The sequence below is a fragment of the Meles meles genome, chromosome 10 (genome assembly GCF_922984935.1).
Source record: "Meles meles chromosome 10, mMelMel3.1 paternal haplotype, whole genome shotgun sequence".
Taxonomy (NCBI): domain Eukaryota; kingdom Metazoa; phylum Chordata; class Mammalia; order Carnivora; family Mustelidae; genus Meles; species Meles meles.
In genome coordinates this window covers 104,584,747-104,608,254 of record NC_060075.1, presented here as the reverse complement: position 1 = coordinate 104,608,254, position 23,508 = coordinate 104,584,747, and the positions used below count along the sequence as shown (strand labels likewise).

Genomic DNA, 23,508 nt, shown 5'->3' with positions numbered 1-23,508 from the left:
TGGTCTTGCTATGTACTATAATGCAGAAGAATAACTTAAAATATTAAACATGCAAGACCTGTTCCAAGATTTTTTTAAAATCCAGGAACATGTCACTTAATTAAAAATATTTTTAACAATTTGAGTTACTTAAGTTGGAAGGCAAAATTAGTAAACAAAATATTGTTGTTGAATCCTCAGCAGCGAACAGGAGATAAGTCAGCAAATGGAATCTTACTCCCTATGAAGTAGGTCACAATGTGATCAGATTGTCTTCAGTGACTCACTCATTGGAGTCATTCCTGAAAACTAGCCCATAAAATAGCCCATAACTAGATTACAACCAATAATTGGAAAATTATGGTGTCGCTGAAACTGTTACTAGTATTTTTTTGGTTTCTTATCCATGTCAATTAGCCATCCCCAAGGAGAGGGAAAATAAAAGACACTCGAATTGCTTAGTGGCATGGAGTGGCATGGAGAAAAAGCTGGAAACAATCTAGTGATACTTGTGGACGTCCTTCTCATAGATAACAGGAAAGCCACTCCTGCTCTTTGTAGGGAGGAGGGAGAAGGCAGGTTTCTGTGCCACGAGATTGGCCTTAGAGATTAGGAAGAATTGCGAGGTTGTAAACAGTGAAATCCGCTTCTGGGAAGAGAGTGGTCTTTTATTCAGGGCTATTTGAAAACATGACAGATCCTCTGTCTCCCACAGTTCAGATGTGAACAGAGAATGATTAAATTGTTTCTTCCAGCTGGATGAGTCTGTAGTGTGAGCTTGGAACACGTGAGTGGCCCGGGGAAACGGAGCCACAAAGGAACACATGTTGGGAATCAACTATCCACCAGCCACGATGAGAGGCAGCTGTCGTGGGTCTTTAGCAAGAACACCTGTTTAGGAACGTGATGGCATATAGTTTTATGTGAGCCTTTGTATGTAACTTTTTGTCTCTTCTCTCTCTGCACTGTCTACTAACTTACATCTTTCTATATTTTATCTATTTGTAATAGCACACTTAAACCCTTTCTGCAAAAAGAAGGGACATCATTGAATAAAATAAGTCATATTAACTGAAGTTTCGAGGGCCTTTGTTTGTGTGCCAGGAGTCATGCCAGTTCCAGAGGCTATAAAGAGCAGGGAACGCTGACTTGAAGTCTTCACTGCTTAGGGATGTGAGCGAACTGGGCAGCTAGCAATAACTCAGTAGGAGTCTCTGCAGGGGAAGGGGATTCCTGGGGGATCGCAGAGCCAAGGCCCATATTTTGGGGAATCGGAAGAGGATACAAGGGGAGTTTATGGCAGAGTTGGTGCTGGGGCAGAATCTTAAAGCAGAAATACAGTGTCTGCAAGTATAGATGGAAAGGGTGTGGACAAAGACTGGGGTGGGGAGGGTGGGGAAGGGCGGTGTTCAAGGAGCGGCTTTGAAGCTCCCCTTCTTATTCTGGGCAAATGCCATTCCTCCAATCCACTCAATTACGACAAATGTCTTCCTTGGCTAATGTTTCCTTCTATGCCTTTGTTCCCACCACCTGGACAGTGAGCACTAGTGTAATTTGAGTTTCAGGGGAGTTGCCTGGTTTCCAGGGAAGTCTAATAAAAATACCACAGCAGATATGTGTTCAACCAAAGAAAAGCAATCCATAATCTTTTTTGAGGCCCCGGCTGATACTACATCGATAAAATTCCCTCAGCCTCAACATTAATACAAAAATATTCCATTCAAGCACTGACCTTATAAAGGGAGCCTTCCCCTTCAAAAAAATTGGTATATAGGGTACATTTATAAATACACTAGACCGTTTAAGCTTGGCATTTCAATTTTGTAACTGCGGAGCCGTGACTTGGGAAAAAATCTGGGGTTTCGTTGCAGGAGGAATTAAGTGTGAGGTCTCTGGGGATGATGTGAGGGGACCCTTGGCTAGTGAGTGAGCCTGGCTGACTGCCCAGGACGTATGTTTCGGTGAGGCTTTCTTAGTAAAGCAATACCAGAGGTGTTTTAGTAGATTTTTATTTATTAAGTGCTTATTATGCCAAGAGCTTGGTTTGCGTTCTCTCAGTAAGTTCTGACAACAACCCATTTAAAATGAGGAAACTGAGGACCAGGAAGATCAAGTAAAACGTCTAGGGATACGCAGGTTGGAGTTTGGTAGGTGCTGCACCAGCTTTGGTTTAACCTGTAATCATAAAATTGACTACTTACTTGCAAGTTGTTTTTATTCTCCATAATAATACTATAAGATGTTATTTGTCCACATAAAGAATTTATGAGCTGCAGAAATGACATGCTCTAGCAGTAGCCTTTTTGGAGGTCTCTGGGCAAAGCCCCCTGGAGCATGGGCAGGCTAGTGATGTCCCCTCCGAACTGCCCAGAAGAGCCAGGGAGCCTGCTGAGTGCATGGATGGCCCATGCTCCTGGGCTTTGCCTGTCCTCCCGAGAGGAGGACTGGTTTCCAGGTAACACTGGTCTGTCCATTTTCATACTGTTGCAATGACAAGCCTTTAAAAAAAACAACAACAACAAAAAAACCCCAAAACCAAAAAAAAAAAAAAAGACCATATGGTGTCAATAGTGTGATGAGATGCTTTCTGAAGTCTGGGTTTTTCTGCCTATAGTAATGCCATGGTTACCGCCAGGGGGGCCTGAGGAATTCCTAATGAGAAACTCAAAGAAGGAACAGATAGGCCTGCCACATGGCATTAAGGCCTGAGATGGAAATGCCAGCAGTGTGCTTCATCAGGTTAATGGACTTTTTACAAGGACCCTGGTCTTGGAGGATGGGAAAAGTACAGGCCTAAGTGACTGCTGAACAGACTATGTAATCTCGAGAGCAGAGGGGATGGCCGCTGAGGCCTGGGCCTCGTGACCCATAAACAGAAACTTGGTTTGATGGATGTGTGCAATAAGTAATTCTCCCTGGGCTCGAAACCGACTCAACCCGTTTTCAGGCCTTAATATTCTCTTCTGTTGTCTTTTGGGGGGGTTTGTTTTTGTTTGTTTTTTTGTTTTTTTTTTTTTAAGAGCCAGCGACCAAGAGCAGAGAGTGGTAGAGGGAGAGAAGGAACCTGAAGCAGGCTCCATACTGGGTGTGGAGCCTGACGCAGGGCTTGATCTCACCACCCTGAGGTCATGACCTGAGCTGAAATCAAGAGTCCGATGCTTGACTGACCCAGCCACCCAGGTGCCCCCTTAATCTTCTCTTCTTGAAAATGAAAGTGTTCCTGGGGCACCTGAGTGGCTTAGTGGGTTAAAGCCTCTGCCTTCAGCTCAGGTCATGATCCCAGGGTCCTGGGATCAAGCCCCGCATCGGGCTCTCTGCTCAGCAGGGAGTATGCTTCCTCCTCTCACTCTGCCTGCCTCTCTGCCTACTTGTGATCTGTCTGTCAAATAAAGAAATTAAATCTTAAAAAAAAAAAAAAGAAAGTGTTCCTATTTGTAGACCAGCGTGTACTTTTATAGCCAGGTTTTATGGCCAAAATGATACATTTAAATCCCTGTTTTAATATACTTTGATGAAGTCAGAATCACCCTTCCTTGTTTCGAAAAAGGGTCCCTTGTGTAAGTTAGCTATGATGTTTCTCCCCCATGTTTTAAGACTTTTGAAAAAAAATTTTATTTATTTGAGGGGGCACCTGGGTGGCTCAGTGGGTTAAAGCCTCTGCCTTTCGCTCAGGTCATGATCCCAGGGTCCTGGGATCGAGCCCCGCATCGGGCTCTCTGCTTGGCAGGGAACCTGCTTCCTCCTCTCTCTCTGCCTGCCTCTCTCCCTACTTGTGATCTCTGTCAAATAAAATAAAATCTTTTAAAAAATTTTTTATTTATTTGAGAGAGAGAGAACAGAAATAGGGAGATAAAGCATAAGCAGGGAGGAGAGGGAGAAGCAGGTTCCCACTGAGCGGGGAACCCCGACATGGGGCTCCATCCCAGGACCCTGGGATCATGACCTGAGCTGAAGGCAGTCGCTTAACTAACCGAGCCACCCAGGCGCCCCTCCCCCATGTTCTAAAAGCCATCTGTATCCAGAACAATCCAGCTATTATGGCTGTGTATCCACTCAGCTCATATGAAGTGCTCAGTGTTGTGAATAGTACAAAGCTTGCCTTTTTCCTCATCTGATCCAATGGTTTCTTTTTTTTTTTTTTTTTTTCAGATTTTATTTATTTATTTGACAGATAGAGATCACAAGTAGGGAGAGAGGCAGGCAGAGAGAGAGAGAGAGAGAGGAGGAAGCAGGCTCCCCGCCAAGCAGAGAGCCTGATGTGGGGCTCGATCCCAGGACCCTGGGATCATGACCTGAGCGAAAGGCAGAGGCTTTAACCCACTGAGCCACCCAGGCGCCCCCGATCCAATGGTTTCTACATTAATATTGGCTCCGAGGGAGTCATAGTCCTTTGAGATGGGATTTTGTCGAAAATTACGGTGTTGGGAGATCCCTAGGTATTGGAGGTCCTTAATAGAAATCCCAGATGGCTGGGGACATTCTGTAGGACAGAGAGTTGTAATGAGGAGAGTTGTAATGCAGGGACCACTTCTGATTCTGGGCTGTGTGTAGGGTCTCGAATGCTGGTGGGATCACTAAAATGTTCGGTGATAATAACGGATCTACCCTAAAGAAGGATAAAACTTGTTCTCAGTGAATTGGTGCTGGATTTCTCAAGAGATGGCTCTTTGTCTGGGGCGGTCACCCCGCCTGAGCCATTTGGGCCTCCTGAGACCCCCAGGCTAGATGGAGTGAGGTGAGACAGACCCCAGCCCCTTGGTGAGCTTGCATTCTTGTTCCTGCCTCCGCTGTGTGAAGCCCGAGCCGGAGTTCAGACCTTCCTCGGAGGGCTGCTCACTCACAGCTCATTTCCCTGTGAAGATCAAGTCTCTTCCCTGTGAAGATCTGTGAGGATCAAGTCTCACACCCCCGTTCATTGTCTCTTTTCCCCCACAGAATCTGTACCAGAACAGGTTCTTAGGCCTGGCCGCCATGGCATCTCCATCCAGAACCTCCCAGAATCGACGCCGGTGCAAGGAGCCGCTCCGTCACAGCTACAACCCTGGCCAGTTCCACAGCATGGCCATCAGGAACGGCCCCCATGGCACCGTCACCATCCCCCGCTCCACCAGCGACACCGACCTGGTCACCTCGGACAGCCGCTCCACGCTCATGGTCAGCAGCTCGTACTACTCCATAGGGCACTCGCAGGACCTGGTGATCCACTGGGACATCAAGGAGGAAGTGGACGCCGGAGACTGGATTGGCATGTACCTCATCGGTGAGTCAGACGCACTTAGCCGGACCAGCCCGTGGTGTGCTGCAGACACCGTGGTTTGGCTGTTCGGCAAGTGTGTGGTTCACGGTGCCCTTTTACGTATGCTTTCCTGTGTCACAGACTCGGGCAGTTTGCAGCCACATGTGTCACATACACACCAGATTCTGACACACTGCAGACCAGGTAATGAGGCTTCTCTTGCTACCTCCATTCAGTGGAAGAAAATCCTAAGATAGAAGGGCCGGGTGTGCTTGGACACAAACGTCATCACCATGGCAAGTGTAGAAGCTCTTCTACCTACGAATAAGTTAATATCACAAGCCTCTCGTCAAGTCTGTATGTTCCTAAGACCAAAGCAACACCATACACACGAGTGATGTGCGTCCATCTCCGTGGAGGGAATTTCACTGTTTTCAGCATAGTGGGGCACCTCTTCTCACCGGCTTTTTCCATGTTCTTACTGCTTTGTATTCAAAAGATGTCGCTGGATTCGATGTACAGTGAGAGCAAGCACATGGCAGGCTGAGGAACAGAGTGGTAGCTGAGAGGAAAATGCACAAGTCAGCAAATCTCACAGATTTGAACTCACCTGAAACATGGATTTAATCTGTTGTTCCTGATAGAATCGGATGTGCTGGAAATTGGTGCATTTACGAAGCAAAGGTGTGGTTGCTGGGGCAGGGGTGTCTCTAGAGTCAGGCATCAAACTCAGGGGAGGCCAGGCCTTCTTCTCTCAGTTTGCATGGAGCAATTTACACATTCAGGGGTGCCCGGGTGACTCAGTCATTAAGCGTCAGCCTTCGGCTCAGGTTATGATCCCTGAGTCCTGGGATCCAGCCCCGCAACAGGCTTCCTGCTCGGCGAGGAGTCTGCGTCTCCTCTTCTACTCCCCCTGACTGTGTTCCTTCTCTCGCTATGTCTCTGTCAAGTAGATAAATAAAAATCTTAAAAAAAGAAAAAAAAAACTACACATTCAGACACAAAATGCCCAGCTTAATATCATGAAGTATCACAGAAACCAGTGGATTTTATGAGTATTTTACGACCTGTTTTTCTGATAAAATAAAGGGGATCTTATCTAACTGACTAGCTATCAGGGAAATATTTTTAGCTCTCTTAAATGTTTTGAAATCTGCTTGGCTGGCGTATTTACAATAGAGACTTTATTATAAAGAAGGAAAAATGTAATTTTTGAAATTTGTATGCAAACAGTGGTTACTAGATCAATTGGACTTAGGTAAAATTTAATTTGCTTCAGAATAGTTCTTGAGTAAAATTGGATACCATCAGACTACAACAGAGCTTGTAAAATAAGAGCCCCCTCCCAAGCATATTTTTAGTCCATATTATTTTAAATTTGATTAGTTACCACCATTGTAAAGTGTAGAGATTTCACAGTGAAATCCAGATTTCTAGATTCTTTCACAAAAGTCCTCAATTTGGCAGCCCGAGCCCATAATTCTACTTGGCTTTAGTGCACCAAAGTTAAGCATTCGCTGCTTTGGGTAGCCTATCTGTACCCTTCAGTCTTTCCACAGTCTCCCTCCCATCCGTCCCTACCTTCATTCATTCATTATGGATGTTACTTGTTTAGCACCTTAGGCAATTAGATTTTGACCACAGATCTGGTTCTGAAGCAACTCTTTAAAGCTGTACCTTCTTGCAGTGCCATTCATTCCCAGGCCAGGGAACCGTTGGAGGAGGAGCACGTGATGGGGGGAAGGTGTGACACCCAAGGACATTCATCCAAAGTAAAGGAGTGGCTGGATCTGGAGCTCAGCCCTAGATCCGGGCTGGGGGTGGAGGTCTCAGGTAATGGGCCCCCCAAGAGTTGATGAGGTCACCGTGGATTGTGTAGAAAAGAGCATCAGAAAGCCTCTGTCAGAGACAGGGGCAGCGGACGCATCCACAAAGGAGGTAGAAGAGGGATGGAGACTTAGGATCAAATTAGGAGACCACGTCACAGAAGTCAAGAGAAGGTGGCGGAGGAAGGAAGGGGTGGTCAGCGGCTTCGAATGTCGTGAAACTCTGCGAATGAATCAGATCCGGTGTTAACATGACATTTTGACTAAGACAAAAGTAAACACAGCTCATCATCTTAGAATCTTAACTTGACAGTTGTTCTCATAGTAGCTGCATATATATAACTGTGAAGTTATTTAATGCAGAACGCCAACACTTTCAGCAACATAGCATTTCAGAAATAATTTCCAAATCCAAAATTATCTGGGAGTCTTAAGAGTTCATAATTTGTAGGTCCTTAGTAACGTATCTGTCACATTCGCAGTGCCTTGCCAAAGATCAGATCACTGACGTAGACCTAACATTTTAGAGGTGATGATTTAATTTAATCTGTTATTTCGCCACGGAAGTGAGGCCAATGCAGTGGCTCCCAAGGCCACAGAGCTGCCTGGCCTGGTCTCAGATCCCATGCTGCCCATTGGAACATCTCAGCACATCCTGGTGCAGTATCTAGTAGGGGCCGTTCCACATCCAAGGAAAACCAAAATGCCCATGGGAGGCCAGGTTTGGGATGCTTTCAGCTCTGACCTTCGAACTCCCAGGCAAACATGACTGGGGAGAGAGTGAGACCCCTGGATGTGGAGGGGGATGTGTGGCCTTCCCACTGATCCCAGTGCTGTCCTTAGCCAGGAATCCAGTGGAGTGGGGGGCAGTAACAGGAGCATCCCTGTTGTTGTTATTGTCATAGGTGAAATCCCATTTGGCTGCCCTCCTTTAGGGAGTGGTTCGTGAGCTCTGTACAGTGTAATGAAGGATTCTCTCTCCTAGTGACATAGAATGGGGAAAGATCACGTGGTTTCAGTGACAGCATGACCTTGTTTAGAATACTGTCCTGTGGCTGGCCAGATGTATGGCCCCAGCCAGGTATCGTCATCAGAGCTCCAGGTTTCCTATCTAAAATAGAGGAGAAAATAGGACTTTCTTCTAGAATTACTGAACTGAACTGATGAGACATTTAATGCACATTTAATGCCTGTTGATCGATACTTCATGTCTTGATCTACCTTGTCGGGGAGCTCTAGTCTCTGGATGTGGGATAGCAAATTACCTTAATTCCCAAACTTTGTCCTGAGGCTGTATCCTCATTTTCCCAGTTCCATAGCCGCTGAGGTAACAATGGTAGCAGTTTCAAGGACACAATTCTGATACATACAAGTTTCAGTTCACAGGGCGCCTTGCAAACCAAGGACTTTTCTCTCTCTCGTGTATTTAATATGTAGAAAGTTTAATCAGGTATATTCTGATTTTTTTTTTGTCTCTTCTGATTTTTTTAATGCAGTGTGTCAAAAACTGCTAGTAAAAATGTGTAAATTTTAATCTTAATTTATCTATCTTTACCTTCACTTCTGCAGATTCTATGCTTTGTATATGTTGATGTGAATTGCCAGCTACATAAATGTTTCATATCTTTTTTCTACTACCATTTCTTAGTTTATTATTACAGATCTGTCTCTGTTCCTTGTGCTACTCTTTGCCTTGAATTCTTTTTTTAAACTATTTAAGATTAGTCTCTGTATGCTTTTATATTCTGATCTAGGAGTCTCTGGATTTTAACTGGCCAGAATAGCACATTTCCATTATTGTATTTACTGTTTTTTTTTTAATTTTTTTTAAAGATTTTATTTATTTATTTGACAGAGAGATCACAAGTAGACAGAGAGAGAGAGAGAGAGAGGGGGAAGCAGGCTCCCCGCTGAGCAGAAAGCCCGATGCGGGGCTCGATCCCAGGACCCTGGGATCATGACCTGAGCCGAAGGCAGAGGCTTTAACCCACTGAGCCACCCAGGCGCCCCTATTGTATTTACTGTTACATGAAGATTTATTTATATCATTTTTTCATATTCTTTATTTACTGCATTTGCTTTTTGTTTCTTTTTCTTTTTTCTTTCCATTAGATCTGTCAATCTAAAAATTACATTTTTCTTATTGTCCTTATGATGAGTGCTTTCAATCAGAAACCATACGTTCTCAATCAAGTGTGTTTCTGCCCCCATTCGATTATCAGAGGCATGAGTTCCTCTGAGAAGTGGAAGCCAGGTTGCATTTTCTTTGTTTTTTTTTTTGTTGTTGTTTTTTGTTTTTTTAATATTTTTTATTTATTTGACAGAGAGAAATCACAACTAGGCAGAGAGGCAGGCAGAGAGAGAGGAGGAAGCAGGCTCCCTGCGGAGCAGAGAGCCTGATGCGGGGCTCGATCCCAGGACCCTGGGATCATGACCCGAGCCGAAGGCAGAGGCTTTAACCCACTGAGCCACCCAGGCGCCCCTGCATTTTCTTTGTTAATGCAAAGTTGTTAAAATAGTCTTTTTCTTGTACACTTTTCTATTACAGATTAGGGTATAGAAAGCATAGCTTCTATGCTTTCATTTTGAAGACAAAGCAAGAGAAGTACATTTCATTTTCTCTAGGTGTGCTGTTTCAGTAAACTTCACTAGAACTTTCTAATACAAATTTTTAACAATTTGTTAAGATCTTTTCTCTGTTATAGACTGGAACAGGGACTGGGAGTCTACACGCTAGAAGAAATAAATATCATTCAGTAAATATAATCTCTTTTTGAGGAACTTAATACATCTCTAAGTGTTCTGTACAAAATGAGTAATGACAAAACTTTAAACAGCACTGGCCTAAGCTAATGTTTCAGGTTATTATTAATGGTTTTGCATGTGCATCATAGAGCTTTGCCATAGAGAGCCCTATTGTTAGCCCAGACTGTAAACAGAAGTATCTCCTTACTGGTGATGTCTGACACTGATCTGAGACTACTCCCTGTATTACTCATTCAGTCTTCACAACAGACTTTTGGGGCAGCTATTTTTAATATACCCAGGTTGTAATGAGGAAGGAAAGACACAGAGGGATTAAATAAGATGCCTAAAATCACATACCTACTAAGGTAGCCTAGCCTTCCTTCCTCAAGGGGCTGTAAATTTCCCTGTAACTACACAAACATTGCTCCCAAAAGAGACTTCCACCATGACAAAGAATATGGAAAAAAAAAAAACAACTTTGGGACATAGGGTCTAGGGGCTGCCAGTCCTCAGGGTGGCAAAGGGCCTGGCTGGGCCCCCACCATCCATTTCAGGCCTCTTCTCTTCTCCACTGCCACCTTCTAGTGCAGAATCTGGTCCCAGCACCTTCCATGTTTCCGACTCCTGTGCAGCCGTCTTCCGATGCACGCTGGTCCCCTCATCAGGTGTACTTATGCAAGATGGGGAAGGAGGACCTGAGCTCTGGGGATCCCCCTACTGGTTAGCCGGTGGCTGAGAAATTCAGCTTTCCACCGCGATGCATGCTGCCTGCTCCCTCTCTTCAAGGTGGCAGGTACTCATTGGGCCCTGGGCTGGTCAAGGTCTAGTAAGGCAGCAGCCCCCTGCTGTGTTCCTTGTGCTACTCTTTGCCTTGAATTCTCAGCTCATGGGCTGCAGCTACTCTGTGAGGTCCTTGAACTTAGCAGTTCCCACGAGGCCTCCGGGAGCGAGGCAGAAGCTGGGCCTTAGAGTTTTTCTGTTATTCTGGGGCTGTTCCCAGAGGCCCGGCGTAGCGTCCATGTCTCCAAAACCTAATTCTCTGCATTAAATCCCCTTCTGCATAAACTATCTGGACCAATTCTGTTTTTCTGCATCTGAACCCCACAAAACTTTGGATTTCCAAGCAAAGACCAGTAACTTTTCTAAAAATTGGCCCTAAATGCCCTTGGGGAAGGAGCTGACCTCTCAGCACAGATGGGCCAGACAAGAAAATAGACTATTCTGTTTTCTGGTGTGGTATTTGTTACGAAGTATTGTCAGTACAAGAGAATGGGCTATTTATTAGGAGCAATTGACGGTCTCTTAAAATGTGTTGTGTTTAAACCTGTACAACCACATGGATCTTGTTCTCTTTATTTTGCCATCCTAGTTCAGTCTTTTCTGACTCTTCCCCCTACTCAGCCCATACTTTTCTCATCTGTGGCCCTGTGCTTTCTTGATATTTAACCCATTCTTAAACTTACTGTAATCTAGTGACATTGTCTGTTTTCTTGAATAAATCCCCAAATCTGTTAGACACTTTCTGGGAACATAGACCATATCTTATTTGCCAGTATGTCCCCACAGTTTAGCACATTGCCTGAAGAGGACGAAATCTTACATGCATGAATGAACATCCCCCTTCTAGGTATTAGTTATGTGGATATCTGATTGTAACTGTTAAAATGAATATTCTGGTGATCAGAGTGGATAGATTCAAGTAAATATCTCTCCTTAGAGAATTGCCATAATGAGGCAAATCTCTATCTGGATGTGAGACTTGTTATATCTGTATTGAAGACCCAGGGCGCTAGGAAAATATTACACCTTTTTTGCAGAAAGGAGGCAATTACTCTAAAAGACATATTATGCAATCATCTTAGTAACCTAACCAGGGCTGTGAGCACACACTGTGAATATTAAGACTGGCAAATTTTGAAACCAAGTGATTTTCCCGAGGGATACAAAGAGTTCTTGTTATTAATGAAGCAGAGGTAGTGTTGCTTTGCCCAATCATCTTTGCCAAAGAAGAGAAAGCCAAAAATATGCAGTCAGCATGGCAGGTCACAAGCACGTTGACCAGCTATCTCATTTAATCCTCCACTAGGAGGTCCCGGTTATTAGGACTCCACCACCCCCCACCCCCCACTTTGCTGGTGATGCCATTGGTACATGGCACAAAGGCCTTGAGAGCTGGGTCCTTCAGCTACAAGCCCTGCCATCTTTGCGTCTCATTCTAACCTGTCCTCCCAGTCCATTCACATGCAGGATGTGAACCTCAGGATATCCTAGTTCCAAAAAGGGTAACCATGACCTAGCTGCTTTCTGTAGAGGAGCGCCTGAGTTCTCTTTATTCCTCCCATCACTGTGGTCAATTTGGATTCTCAAATACGGTTTCCCCACAGCCTCAGATCCATCCAGCTCAAGCGGTTACATTCTGGTGAAGTGGAAATTGCCAGGGCGCCACAGATGATCAAAGTAAAATTCATATTCCTGTCTTAGTCTGCACCAAGAACATGAGGTCTAGAGCCAGAGAGAAAGAAGTCAGCTGGGTCTTCAGATATCTCTCCTCTCCAGGAATGCTGTGTTCCTCTCTGGACACCGGCTGTAGGAAGGATATTGACTGTTGCGCTGTATTGGGCAGAGAAATAGCAGGGCGGGGGGGAGGAGCGTACATTATCTCCCAATAAGCTCCTCTCAGTGCTACCAGGCAGGAGGCTCTCCCTGAGCTTGAGCCCAGGACACTGCATCAGGACCTCTCTCTCTGCCATCCACACACCCACCGTCATCTCTGCCCTTGTGGTTTCTTTATCCGTCAGTGCTTTCCTGAACCCCCGTTGGCCTCCCTCCTTGAAATTCCCCATCGGAGCACCCTGATCTTTTCCTTCCTATCCCTTATCACAAATTGTAATAATACCTTTATTTCTCTCGGTGTTTCAAGTCTGTATCCTCAATTGCTTGTAAGCTTTAGTTCAAAAGGGACCATCTTGGTTTTGCCCAACCATGGCTCCTGCGTATTCCCCAGCATGACAGATGGTGGGAGCTCAATAAGTATCTGTTGAATGAACAGATGAATGTATGAGTGCATGTAGGACGGATGGACACAATCATGGACGAGTCCCAGGTATTACAGGATGATGGTATTCAGGCTGGAGAGGAAATGCTGTTGGTTGGAGCCTGTGATGACTGGGACCCAGTAGAGAGTGTAATTGGATGTTTTCCTTATGGCTCATTCACAGACCCCCATGGAGACCAGCTACTGAAATTTTAGGAGGGATTTTCACACTCAGATTTCACACATGGAAGGGCTGTTCAAAAGTGAAATGGATGGCCACAGGAGCAATCATTTTGTGTTCTGGGAAGTGTTTGCAAACCAACTAGATGAGCTTAGGAGTACTGCAGAGTGGGGAGGAGTCTTGCATTATGAAGGGGTTGGTTCAGAGAGTGAGGATATTTCCAGCTTTCTGATTCTGATTCCAGGTGCTTTTTCTTCGGCTGAGTTGGGGATAGCCTTAATATCCTTTGTTTTTGTTGTTCTAAATATGCTGTTAGCTGATATATTTCTCTGTTCTGCTTTTCATTTAGATGAGGTCTTGTCAGAAAACTTTCTGGACTATAAAAACCGTGGAGTCAATGGTTCTCATCGGGGCCAGATCGTCTGGAAGATTGATGCCAGCTCTTACTTTGTGGAACGTGAGTACTTTCCCCATTCTCGTTGCTCAGGATAAAGCAGTTCAGCTGCATTGTTTTTTGTTCATTGCATTGCCTCCCCTTAGACCTGTGCCACATAAGAGAGCCATAGGTTTATGAAGTGCTTAAAAATAATAAGAAGTAAGCTCTGGGTTAGTTGGGCAACAGCCATTCAAACCAGCCCAGGGGGCCATTCCTTTTCCTTTCAAAGAGAAGTTTGGCTCATAGTGATTCATAGGCCTCTGCATTCAGGACCTTTTGGCTTAAATCCCTTAACTTTTACTCTGTGGCTCCTCACAGTGCTAACCTTGCAGTAGCTGCCCTGCGTATCTTATCATCCAGTTTTGGCTTGACTTGAGCTGGTTCTTCAAGGCTCCCTGGTCATAGCCCCCCATGCTGGGGATGTTCCATGCGCTGCCCTGACCTTTGACTCTGGCCACAGTTCCCCAGGATGCGGATGGTCCATTACTACCAACAGCCTGTCTCCTTGACTCCTGATTTACTGACATTTCTGGGTTTATAAACTTGTCATCATGTATTTTACTGAGATATTTTTGAAAATTTCTGTCTTTGAAAAAAATCATTCTTACAGTTAAAGAAGGATTCTTTTCATAGGTCCCCATATTGATGCATTTCCCATAGCATGAAGAAGTAGCCTTGTGGGCCTCATGTTTACCAGCTGATGGAATGCACAGTTTACCCTTATCTTCAAGTCCTTCCCTTCCCACTTGGGTACTGGAGAGTGCTGAATGCGCAAATCCTTTCCCGCATCTTCTTGTTCATAGCAGGGATTCAGGTAGTGTAACTCTTCTGAAAGGCAATGATGAAATACTCCCTTGTTCCAACCATCCAGTTCTCAGAGGAAAGCATATGTGGCCAGGAACCTGGAGTTGTCTGTTATCATTTGACTCGTTGTTCAAGAAAAACTGTATGTTCTCTATGCTTATGTTTTGCTGCCATTTTTATTCACTCTCATTTCCATTCATTCACTCAGTAAGCATTTTATAAGACCTACTATATTTCAAAGATCAGGGATTTAAAAATGAAAGGTCCAGTGTCTGCCCATTAGAAGCTTATGGCATCTCTCCTTCTAGAAATGACACAAATGCCCCCTTATTTTGCTTTAGCCCATGCAGAATGTGTAGACAGGAGGTTTGATACTATCGGATGTAGAGGTGAAATGATTTTATGAAATGTGGTTGGGCCCTTGACTTTGGTTTAGTCATAATGAAGTTCCCAACAAGAGGTTTCCTTTTCCTTAATATTTAGCTCCCTGACTCTAGCTTTTCTCCTCCTAATCCATTTTGCATGTTAATACCAGGCAAAATGCCTTGAACTCAACTCTGATACCATCTGGCCAAAAGCCTCATGGCTCTGTTTTCTGATTACATGAACTGAAACTTCTCCGCCCTGCTGCCAAGACCAAATAAGACCCACCCTCCTCCCTCAATCCCCTTCTCCATCTTCCCCAGCATGCCCTCCTTTGCCCAAGTCATGCCAGTATCTTCCCCATCTCACAAATAGTATCATTGATCATAAAGGACATAGATGGGCTTGATCTGGGGATAATGATGAGTTCCAGCTAGTGGTCCGTAATATGACTTCCCAAATGGCGGTAAAAACTTGCATTAGTAATGAATATTAGACACAAAATCTGACTGTATGCTCCAGTCTACGTTGGAATTTGGATGGAGAGGCCGTCTTTACTGTACACCTGTTATCTTCTTTGGAGTTCTAATTGAGAAAGAAGCCATTTAGGGTCATAATGTAGTATCAGCTCAAAACGGTGCAGGAATGAGCACATCCTACAAGTATATGTTTTTTTAGAGGCAAGGAAATAACTCTTAAGGATAATGTGAAATTTTATGAGCTAATGTGAAAAAGAGGGTTGTGTATAAATTAATCTAGCAATAGTGCTGTTCTTTTCAAGATTTCTGTGACATATAGAACATTTTTGGTACATTCATTTCAAATAGCAAACCATTTAATATAATTGTCTTCATCAGGAGGATGAAGAGACACTTTAAGTGCCACTAGAGAGATACTATAACATGAAACCAGCTCTGTAAATTATATAAAATATTGTCATAATTAAGTAAAAGTGTATTCAAACTCAGTTAAGTAGCAACATCCTAGAATAAACAAATGGCTTGCCAGGTCATATTAAAAAAATAACTAAGAATGGAACACGTCAGAAAAATGACATTTTGCAAACATCCTGGTGCAGACTTGAGAAGGTTCGCTGGGCAGTGCACCTGCTGGACTAGAACTATCTCAAATGGATGAAAGTGAAATTGAGAAGGTGATTGCAAATACATCAAAGCCGTGTTCAATGTACAGAGAATATATTATTCTGTACAAATGTAATCTAATGTGTCAAAAATGAAAAATTTATCAAGAAAAAACTTAATTGAGTTTGCAAATGATGAGAATCTTAACTCCAGGCACAACTATAAATCAAATAAATTAGAATGCGGTAATGGATAATAGCTTTAGGAGTCTGAGTACATTAAAACTGTATATAATATGCTATGTGAATTCATATTTTTAATGTGAAATAATTGATATTTTCAAAATGTATGATTGGAAAAGTGCCAGATTAACAAACAGAAAGGTTTGAATGTACAAAATGTTCTAATATGGCTATCTTTCATTAATGCAATAAAAGCATCAGAGGTCCTCTTGCTATAATAAAAATGCAGAAGCCAGGCCATTACCCAGAAGGTTACACAAGTTTTTGATGTTAATAAAAACAGACTCCTATAGTTTCTAAATGGTACTAAATGCATTAATCTAATTGGTAAATTATACCTTCTTAAAAATTAAAATCTATTTTACAAACTGCACATGGGCCAGATTTTAAATGTTGAAATAGGACAGAAGGCCATTCTTTCTATCTGAGGATTAAATTAAAATAGTAGATGAGGTTTTTATTTTATTTTTATTTTCTGTTTTTATTTTTGTCCTTTTCTAGGAGTAGAGATATATCGCAGATTACCTGGAATCTGTAATGTTCTAATAGTGCATTTCTTTGGGGTCATGATTCAGTTTGGAATTAGGTAATTGCTATTGATTTATATAATTTTTATGACTAAATCAGATTTTGAAAGTACTACTAAATGAGGACCATTCAAAACAAGCATTTCCTGCACTCTGCAAGGAGTTACATGCATGATAAAACACAAAAGAAAGGTTTCCTTTTCTCTGGTATAATTTTTCCCTAGTAGGCTGCTTTTGACTATGGTAATAATTGCTATAATCTGAGAACCACAACAAGATACAGGTTTGTTTTTTCTTTAAGACTTCATTTATTTATTTGACAGAGATCACAAGTAGGCAGAGAGGCAGGCAGAGAGAGAGAAGGGGAAGCAGGCTCCCTGCCAAGCAGAGACCCCGACACAGGGCTCAATCCCAGGACCCTGAGACCATGACCCAAGCCAAAGGTGGAGGCCCAACTCACTGATCCCCCAGGTGCTCAAGATACAAGTTTTAACACTGACAAAAGAAAGAACTAGTGAAGTTTCAGCTTTCCTCATCCGGATCAAGTCTTATAATGTATCATTTTTGTATCTCCATGACTATCTTTTAATATATGCGGTCAGGCTTAGAGCAGGCCAGACTCAAGCTTCAGGAGTCACCCCAGCCAGCCCTTGTTGACTGTGTGCTGCTATCAGAACTCCTTCAGAATTGGGGCTTATGTTGCCCAGAAGCAATGATTCTACAGAGAAGGCATCTTTTTCTTGATCTCTGGCCCAGATCTGTTCCAGAGAGCTCCCTGTTCATTGTAGCTCCCCATCAGTAGCACGAAGAGTAGAGAAGTGTGCTTTCAGCCACCACTGATGACAGCCAGAAGAGTCTCTCCCAGAGGGACCTCCTTGGGTTGTGTCATGTTATCAGTCGTGAGCGTGGCCTTCTCACAGCTATCTGGGTGTAAGCCAGAAACCCACAGTCCCGTCTGACTGCTCTGCCCCGTGCTGGTTTCCTGCCCCTGCTCAGGTCACTGGTGCTGCCCCACGTTCACGCTGGCACATTCAGCCTTTTCCCATCCCTGCTCTGGCTTCCAGAGTCACACCCTGATTACTGCTTGTGCTGATTCTCTCACCCAGCATTAGTTGGAAGAACAGCCCTCAAACATCAGCACATTTCCAGTCCTTTTCCATCCATCATCCCAAAGTTAAAAAACACACAGCGACCCCTGATTATACTTAACAGCAAATCCAGGCACTCGTCCTGCTGTAAGTTTTGAAACGACACCCACTGAGTGTGGTGAGGCGAACTTCACACAGGTGGGAGAGGGTCAGGTTTTGCCTTTCGGTCCACACTTGGGCAAGGGGCTTCCAAGCGAGAGGTATGTGGGCTCAACATCCCCCCCGGTGTGGCCTGTTCTAGTCTCTTCATCTATGAAATGAAGTTATTGCCTCACACTGAGACGGCAGCCCCGTGAAGATGAACTGAGTCACCCCGTGAGTGCCCAATGTGTCTGGTCTAACCCCGTCTGCTCTGTGAGTAGAAGGCTCTGAATTCTGAGAGGGGTCCGATCAGCAGCCAACACTCCACGTGGCGTGTCTCCTCTGAGAATGGACAAGTGGGTGTCCTGGTGATGACTGTGAACTGAATGGCTTTGTTTGGAGAGTTTTCTGTGGGAGATGCTTTGCAGCTAGAGTTGAGGACCGAAGGGCACTGGAGGAAACGCGAGGCTCCAGGAGAACTAGCTGGCTTCCCCACATTGGCATTTCTGGCACATGCTTCCTCCTCTCCTGCAATGCAGCAAGAGCAAGGACAAGTCCTGCTGGAGCTGGGAGGCCACCCAGATCCGTGATTGCACACAGGGATCCTGTCAGGTCGGCAACCCAGATGGTTCAGGTGACACATTGTTGCAGCCTTTTATTTGAACCTGGGCATACTTTCACCAGGACTGCTCTGTGGTTAGCACCAGTGTGGCGAAGAACGACACTGTTGGCCGCCATTTGCAGTGACCGATTTATTTCCAAGGAGATGTCTCCATTTGTAGTGTGGTAAACATTTGAGTCATAGGCTCTGAGCCCTCAGGAAATCTCAAGTCTACTTGGGAAGACTAAACACTCACATGGCCTCACAGGGTTTTTTTTTTTTTGGTGGTTGTTTGTTTTGTAAGGAACAAGGATGGCTCCATATACATATTTGCAAGACACTGGGCACTCATTATGATGTCATTTTATATTTACTATATAATTCCTGGGACACCATGACAACCCCATCGTTCGTCCAGTTTAATGCTATTCCCAAGGGACGTCCATGGTCAAAGTTGCTCTCTACAACAATCATAAAGTAATTTCAGTATCGCCGATGTTCTTATATTTGATAAAGTTTGAGAAAAGAGTGTACAGTTCACAGCAACACTCCTGAAATTAATTTTCCTCTTTTGCCACATAATTCCTCCAGTTTTCCTCCCACCTGAACTTCTCCATTTACCTCCTCCTGATTGTAGCTCGCACTCATGTGCTCTTCTTGCCTTATTTCCTTCACATTTTGCTTTAAAAGCCTAAAAGAAGTAATCTTGCTGGAGATAAGTCTCGTGGAATAGTAGAGGAAGGAACCCATGTCACCAAATACACAATCAATCACCCTTCACCAGACCAGAGCCAAATATTCAGAGCCAGGCAATATTCACACAGTAGTCCGTTTGGGCTACCAGAGGCCAGCCTAAGTGTGCAGTGGTTCTGGCTGAACACTGCCAGTGAGGAATGTGGCAGTGGGAGGGCAGAGATCCCTGTCTGTACAGGGACATGCAAGTGAGGAGACACACACAGCAGGCTTGCCCTCAGTCTACCCAGTGTGAGAAGCCATGCTGTGGACTGCAATCACTTCTCACCATGTCAAATACTCCATGACATCTGAGAGCAGAAACAGTGATCTTTAGTCCACAAAGGTGTCAGTCTGTCAGATTAAGTAAAGACAATACAAAGAGTAACTAAGCATTATTACAGAAAACAGAAAGGTATGACCAAATCAGATTTGCAGCAATGCAGGGGCTGCTGGCTTCTAGCTGGGTATATGTCAGGTTCTCTCAATGAGATGAAAGCTCGTAACACGAATAAATGGTCAGGCCCTATTATCACTGAGACTATTCTGGAGGAAACTTGAGTCACCGTGTTGATAAAAGAGCATACAGGTTCACCTGCCTCTCTGAACCCTTTAGTGCTAGAAGCCTCCTGGGCGCTGTACTCATCTTCAGGACCTCGGATCTGGAGGGAAAGGCTTGGTCCCTGCCAGCCAAGGCTGTTGCATTCCAGTAGGAATGTGCTTATCTCCCGGCACATACCTCTCACTGTGTCCTCGTGTCAGTGATGATAAGGAGCACCCATCCCAGCTTTGCGGTACGGAGTTGGTCATCACCCATGAGGAAGGGGAGCTTGTAGGCAGATGGGGCCAGTGGGAGGGAAGGGCTGGTATTGGGGGCCAAGTGGTAGGGAGATCATTGCAGGCAAGGGACAGCACCTACAAAGGCGGGAAGGCACAGGGGGCGAGGGAGAGTGTCGGGCAGGCATAAGGGAGAGTTGAGGACAGAGTCCTGATAAAGAAGGGGAGCAGAGGGAGGAGGACGAAGAGAGATCATTCACTGTGCAGATTAAGTATGGCCACAAACTCCTTGACCTGTCCTCTCGAGAGAAGGATTCAAGTCTCCTCTTCCATGCGAGTTTCCATGCTAAAGTGTGCCAACTTCGAGGCCCAGATTTTAAGAGACTGGTAGCTTCCACTTCCTACCCTTGAGAACACTCACTTTTGGAGCTGTGAGGCAGCTGTGCTGTGAGAAGCCCAAGGTGGCCATGCATAAGGTTGCACCCAGGGGAAAGCAGGTGCAGCCCAGCTGTTATCCATGGTAACAGCATGGGAGACCCCAAAAGAGAGCTGTCCAGCTGAGCCCAGTCACCTCACAGAACTTTGAGAGATCCTAATACAGTGCTGTTTTAAGCTGTTAAAGTCTTGGTTCCTTTGTTGTGGAGCAACAGTTACTGTAACATCAGAGAAACCAAAAGAGTGGGGCCAGGGCCATCGGGAAGAAGAAACTATGAGAGGAGGCATTGTCAACACGACCTGGTGAGTGCCAGTGGAGGAGGCGTGGGAGACACAGTCTGGAATGTATCTGTGGAGAGTTGGACTGGGATTCAGAAGGAGTCGGGAGGACAGGAGGCAGAGAAAGTGAAGAGCCCAGCCTGTCCCAGAAGCCCTTGACCTGCTAGGGACCGGGTGACTAGAAGTGTGTTGGGGCACAATAGGGACAGGACTCATGGACAAAAATGCACATGCGAGCAACCTTACAGCACCCCTTTCCTAGCAAGACGGGAGAGAAGGAGAAACTGGAAGAACCCAGGAGTAGTTTTCACCTGTACAGATGTGGTAGAGTGAAATTAGCACTCCCCCAGAAAAGACTCTCTGTCCCTCTCAGAGCCTCTCTGCACACAGAATTAATCTCTTTTAGTCAAGACCACAGACACAGGGAGCTAGAAATAAGCAGGCCGATGAGGTTTTCTATAGTTCTGCCTCTAGACAGTGCTTTGACAAGGTAAGGAGGGAGTATTCTGCCCATTTTAATCTCCATGAGATGGGGACACAAGAGCTCGTTCATAAAGGCCTGTGCCGGTGAGGGCAGAGAGAGTCCACATTTGGAAGGAGAGTATGTGGGGCAGACAAGGGAGCCTGACCTAACTAAGACACTGTGTCTGGACCTGCAGCCAGGTAGGTGAGGCTGTGTCCGAAGGGCATGGCCAGCTGATGTCCATTTAGACAGATAGAGCAGATGGGCACGAAGGGGGCTGCAGCCATCCCACAGGGGGTGGCCTCTGTTTGTCCCTGGGGATCTGTGCATGGCTTATAAGATCTGACCCCTGGGCTGCCATTTGGCATAAGGCTGATGTCCTGAATAGAGGAGTACACAACAGTAATAGGGCAGCGAAACATCTCGAGCTCTCCCGGTGTGCCAGGCACCACGCTGAGCACCTAAGACGTATTGTCCCACTTAACTTCATGAAAACCCTGGGAGGCCAATGGTATTTTCCCCTTTTCTTCCTGAGATGCAGGAAGATAATGCAACTGGTCAACTATTCACAGAGTAGGACCAGGACTTGGACCTTGGCCATCTGACCTCAGAGCCAACCATGATGTCCTGATAAGGTCAAAGTAAACCAGAAGGACCCCCACCAGTAGGTGGAGTTTCAGTGCAAGGTTCTGGTCCCATGGAGGGTGGGTTATCAGGTGATACACTACATAGAAATTTGAAGTCAGAGTCAGTGCTGGGGCCATACCTCCCAGAATGACTGGGCAGGGAAATTATATGGCCATAAGAATGGGAATCCGGATGTCACTGCTCTAGCAAATCCTTGACCAGAGGAAGTAGAAATGGCTAACATATGGCCTTCCTCCCATCCAGATGATTCTGAGTGAGGAGCTCAGTAGGCTCCACCATAAAAAGCTATGGAGAAAGTTCAGCTTAGAAGACAGATGCAATTCAAGATGTGAGTTACTCCTTCACACATAAATCCAGAATCTTCTCTGTTTCAATGTATTTGTTAGATGTGTATGAATCCCGTTTGTATAGACATTTTTTAAAGTTTACCTATTCCCAACAAAATCTGAAGAAAGGATCAAAGTTAAAAATCACCGATAATTTCAACATAAGATAACTTTTTAAAACATCTTTTTATTGCTGGTAGCATCTCCTCTTAGGGAGGCTTAATAAATATTTATTCTGTTAATTAGTAAATTAATTAAGCTAGTGCTCAGAACTCCTGTGTAGAAAGCAAGAGACTTATGCACAAGGATAACATCCATTTTGTCTTCTCTTTCCACACCTGACCTCTGAGCCATCTAGAGGAAGAGACAGAGAAATATGGGTAAGGGAGGGAACCAAGTGGTCCCTAGGCAGATGCGTATGGCAACCGGGTACTACAAAGACAGCATGCAGTTCTGATCTGTCCAGTTCTTGGAATAAGGAGGTGGCAGAGAGGTACCACCTTTTTAAGCAGACTTACTCTGCTCTTCTCTTAACATGGGCTAGTCCACACTGGGAACTGGACCAACCAGTTTAGTGATGAGCAACTCTTCCTTCTTTGGTTCAGGTCTTGGTTAGTGATTAGCAACTCTTCCTTCTTTGATTCAGATCCTGGAAGCTGATGCTAGAAAAGCAGTGGAAAGGGAGCATTTTCCCTTTTCTACTACATTCCCAGCGTACATTTCTTCCTTTCGACCCACTGAGCCTTTTAGTCAAGTCTGTGTCGTGCACAGCTGTAGTGTTCTTGAGGACAGAGACCCACAGAGGTCAGGGAAACCTGCCCAAACGCCATGTGTGACTTCCTAGACACTTGTCACTGGTCCTTTGCACATAACTGGGGCCAGTTCAGAGGTTACCCCCAGGAGCTGCTATCATCCACCAAAACAGGCTTTCCCTAAGTCAACTCCAAGGCCATTTTCAAATGAAGCCAGTGATGCTGTCTGTCCATACGGGCTTTGTAGAGCCAAGAAAGAGTTCAGAGTTCATATACTGTTAAAAAAAAAAAAAAGGGCACTAACTCCTTACAAATTCTCATTAATCCAGACCTCAGTCACTCATGAGTCTTACTTTCTCAACATCCTAGAATTCATATGATACCCAAGAATACTGAAAAAGCCAACAGCATCCACAGGGTCTAGAAAATGCAAACAATGCCCTCTCTGTTGCAGCAGCTGCTAATCTTAGCACTGTTTCCTGCTTCCTCAGCAAAACCAGAGTCGGCAGGTCCTGGTCCATATTTAGACCCACGTTTCTACTGCCGGCTGTTACCTGAGAGAAGAGGACAGACAAAAAGCTGAAAGGAGAAAGGAGCTAATTGTGTTTCTTTCAGTTTCACCAGAATGAGCACCAATCTGTCTTTAAAATCCAAACCAGAGAACGTGACTTCTAAGGGAGGAACTGTGTCATTATGCCCTCCATATCCTTGGAGAAAATATAGTTATAAATACCACACCATCTACCAGAGAATGACATATATGAAGCACTGCTATTTTTATACAAAATCTAGAAATTTGAACCTCTAT

General features: G+C 44.7%; 1 protein-coding gene across 4 annotated transcripts in view; it reads left to right on the top strand.

Annotated features, from left to right (window-relative positions):
* The window catches only part of HECW1 (HECT, C2 and WW domain containing E3 ubiquitin protein ligase 1), a 466,123-nt gene that overhangs the window by 193,797 nt on the left and 248,818 nt on the right, over positions 1 to 23,508 (top strand). For all 4 annotated transcript variants that reach the window (XM_046021545.1, XM_046021547.1, XM_046021544.1 and 1 more), the window contains 2 exons: positions 4,915 to 5,239; positions 13,354 to 13,461. In XM_046021545.1, the coding sequence (XP_045877501.1) occupies positions 4,915 to 5,239; positions 13,354 to 13,461 (433 nt within the window). The remainder of the gene's footprint in view (positions 1 to 4,914; positions 5,240 to 13,353; positions 13,462 to 23,508) is intronic.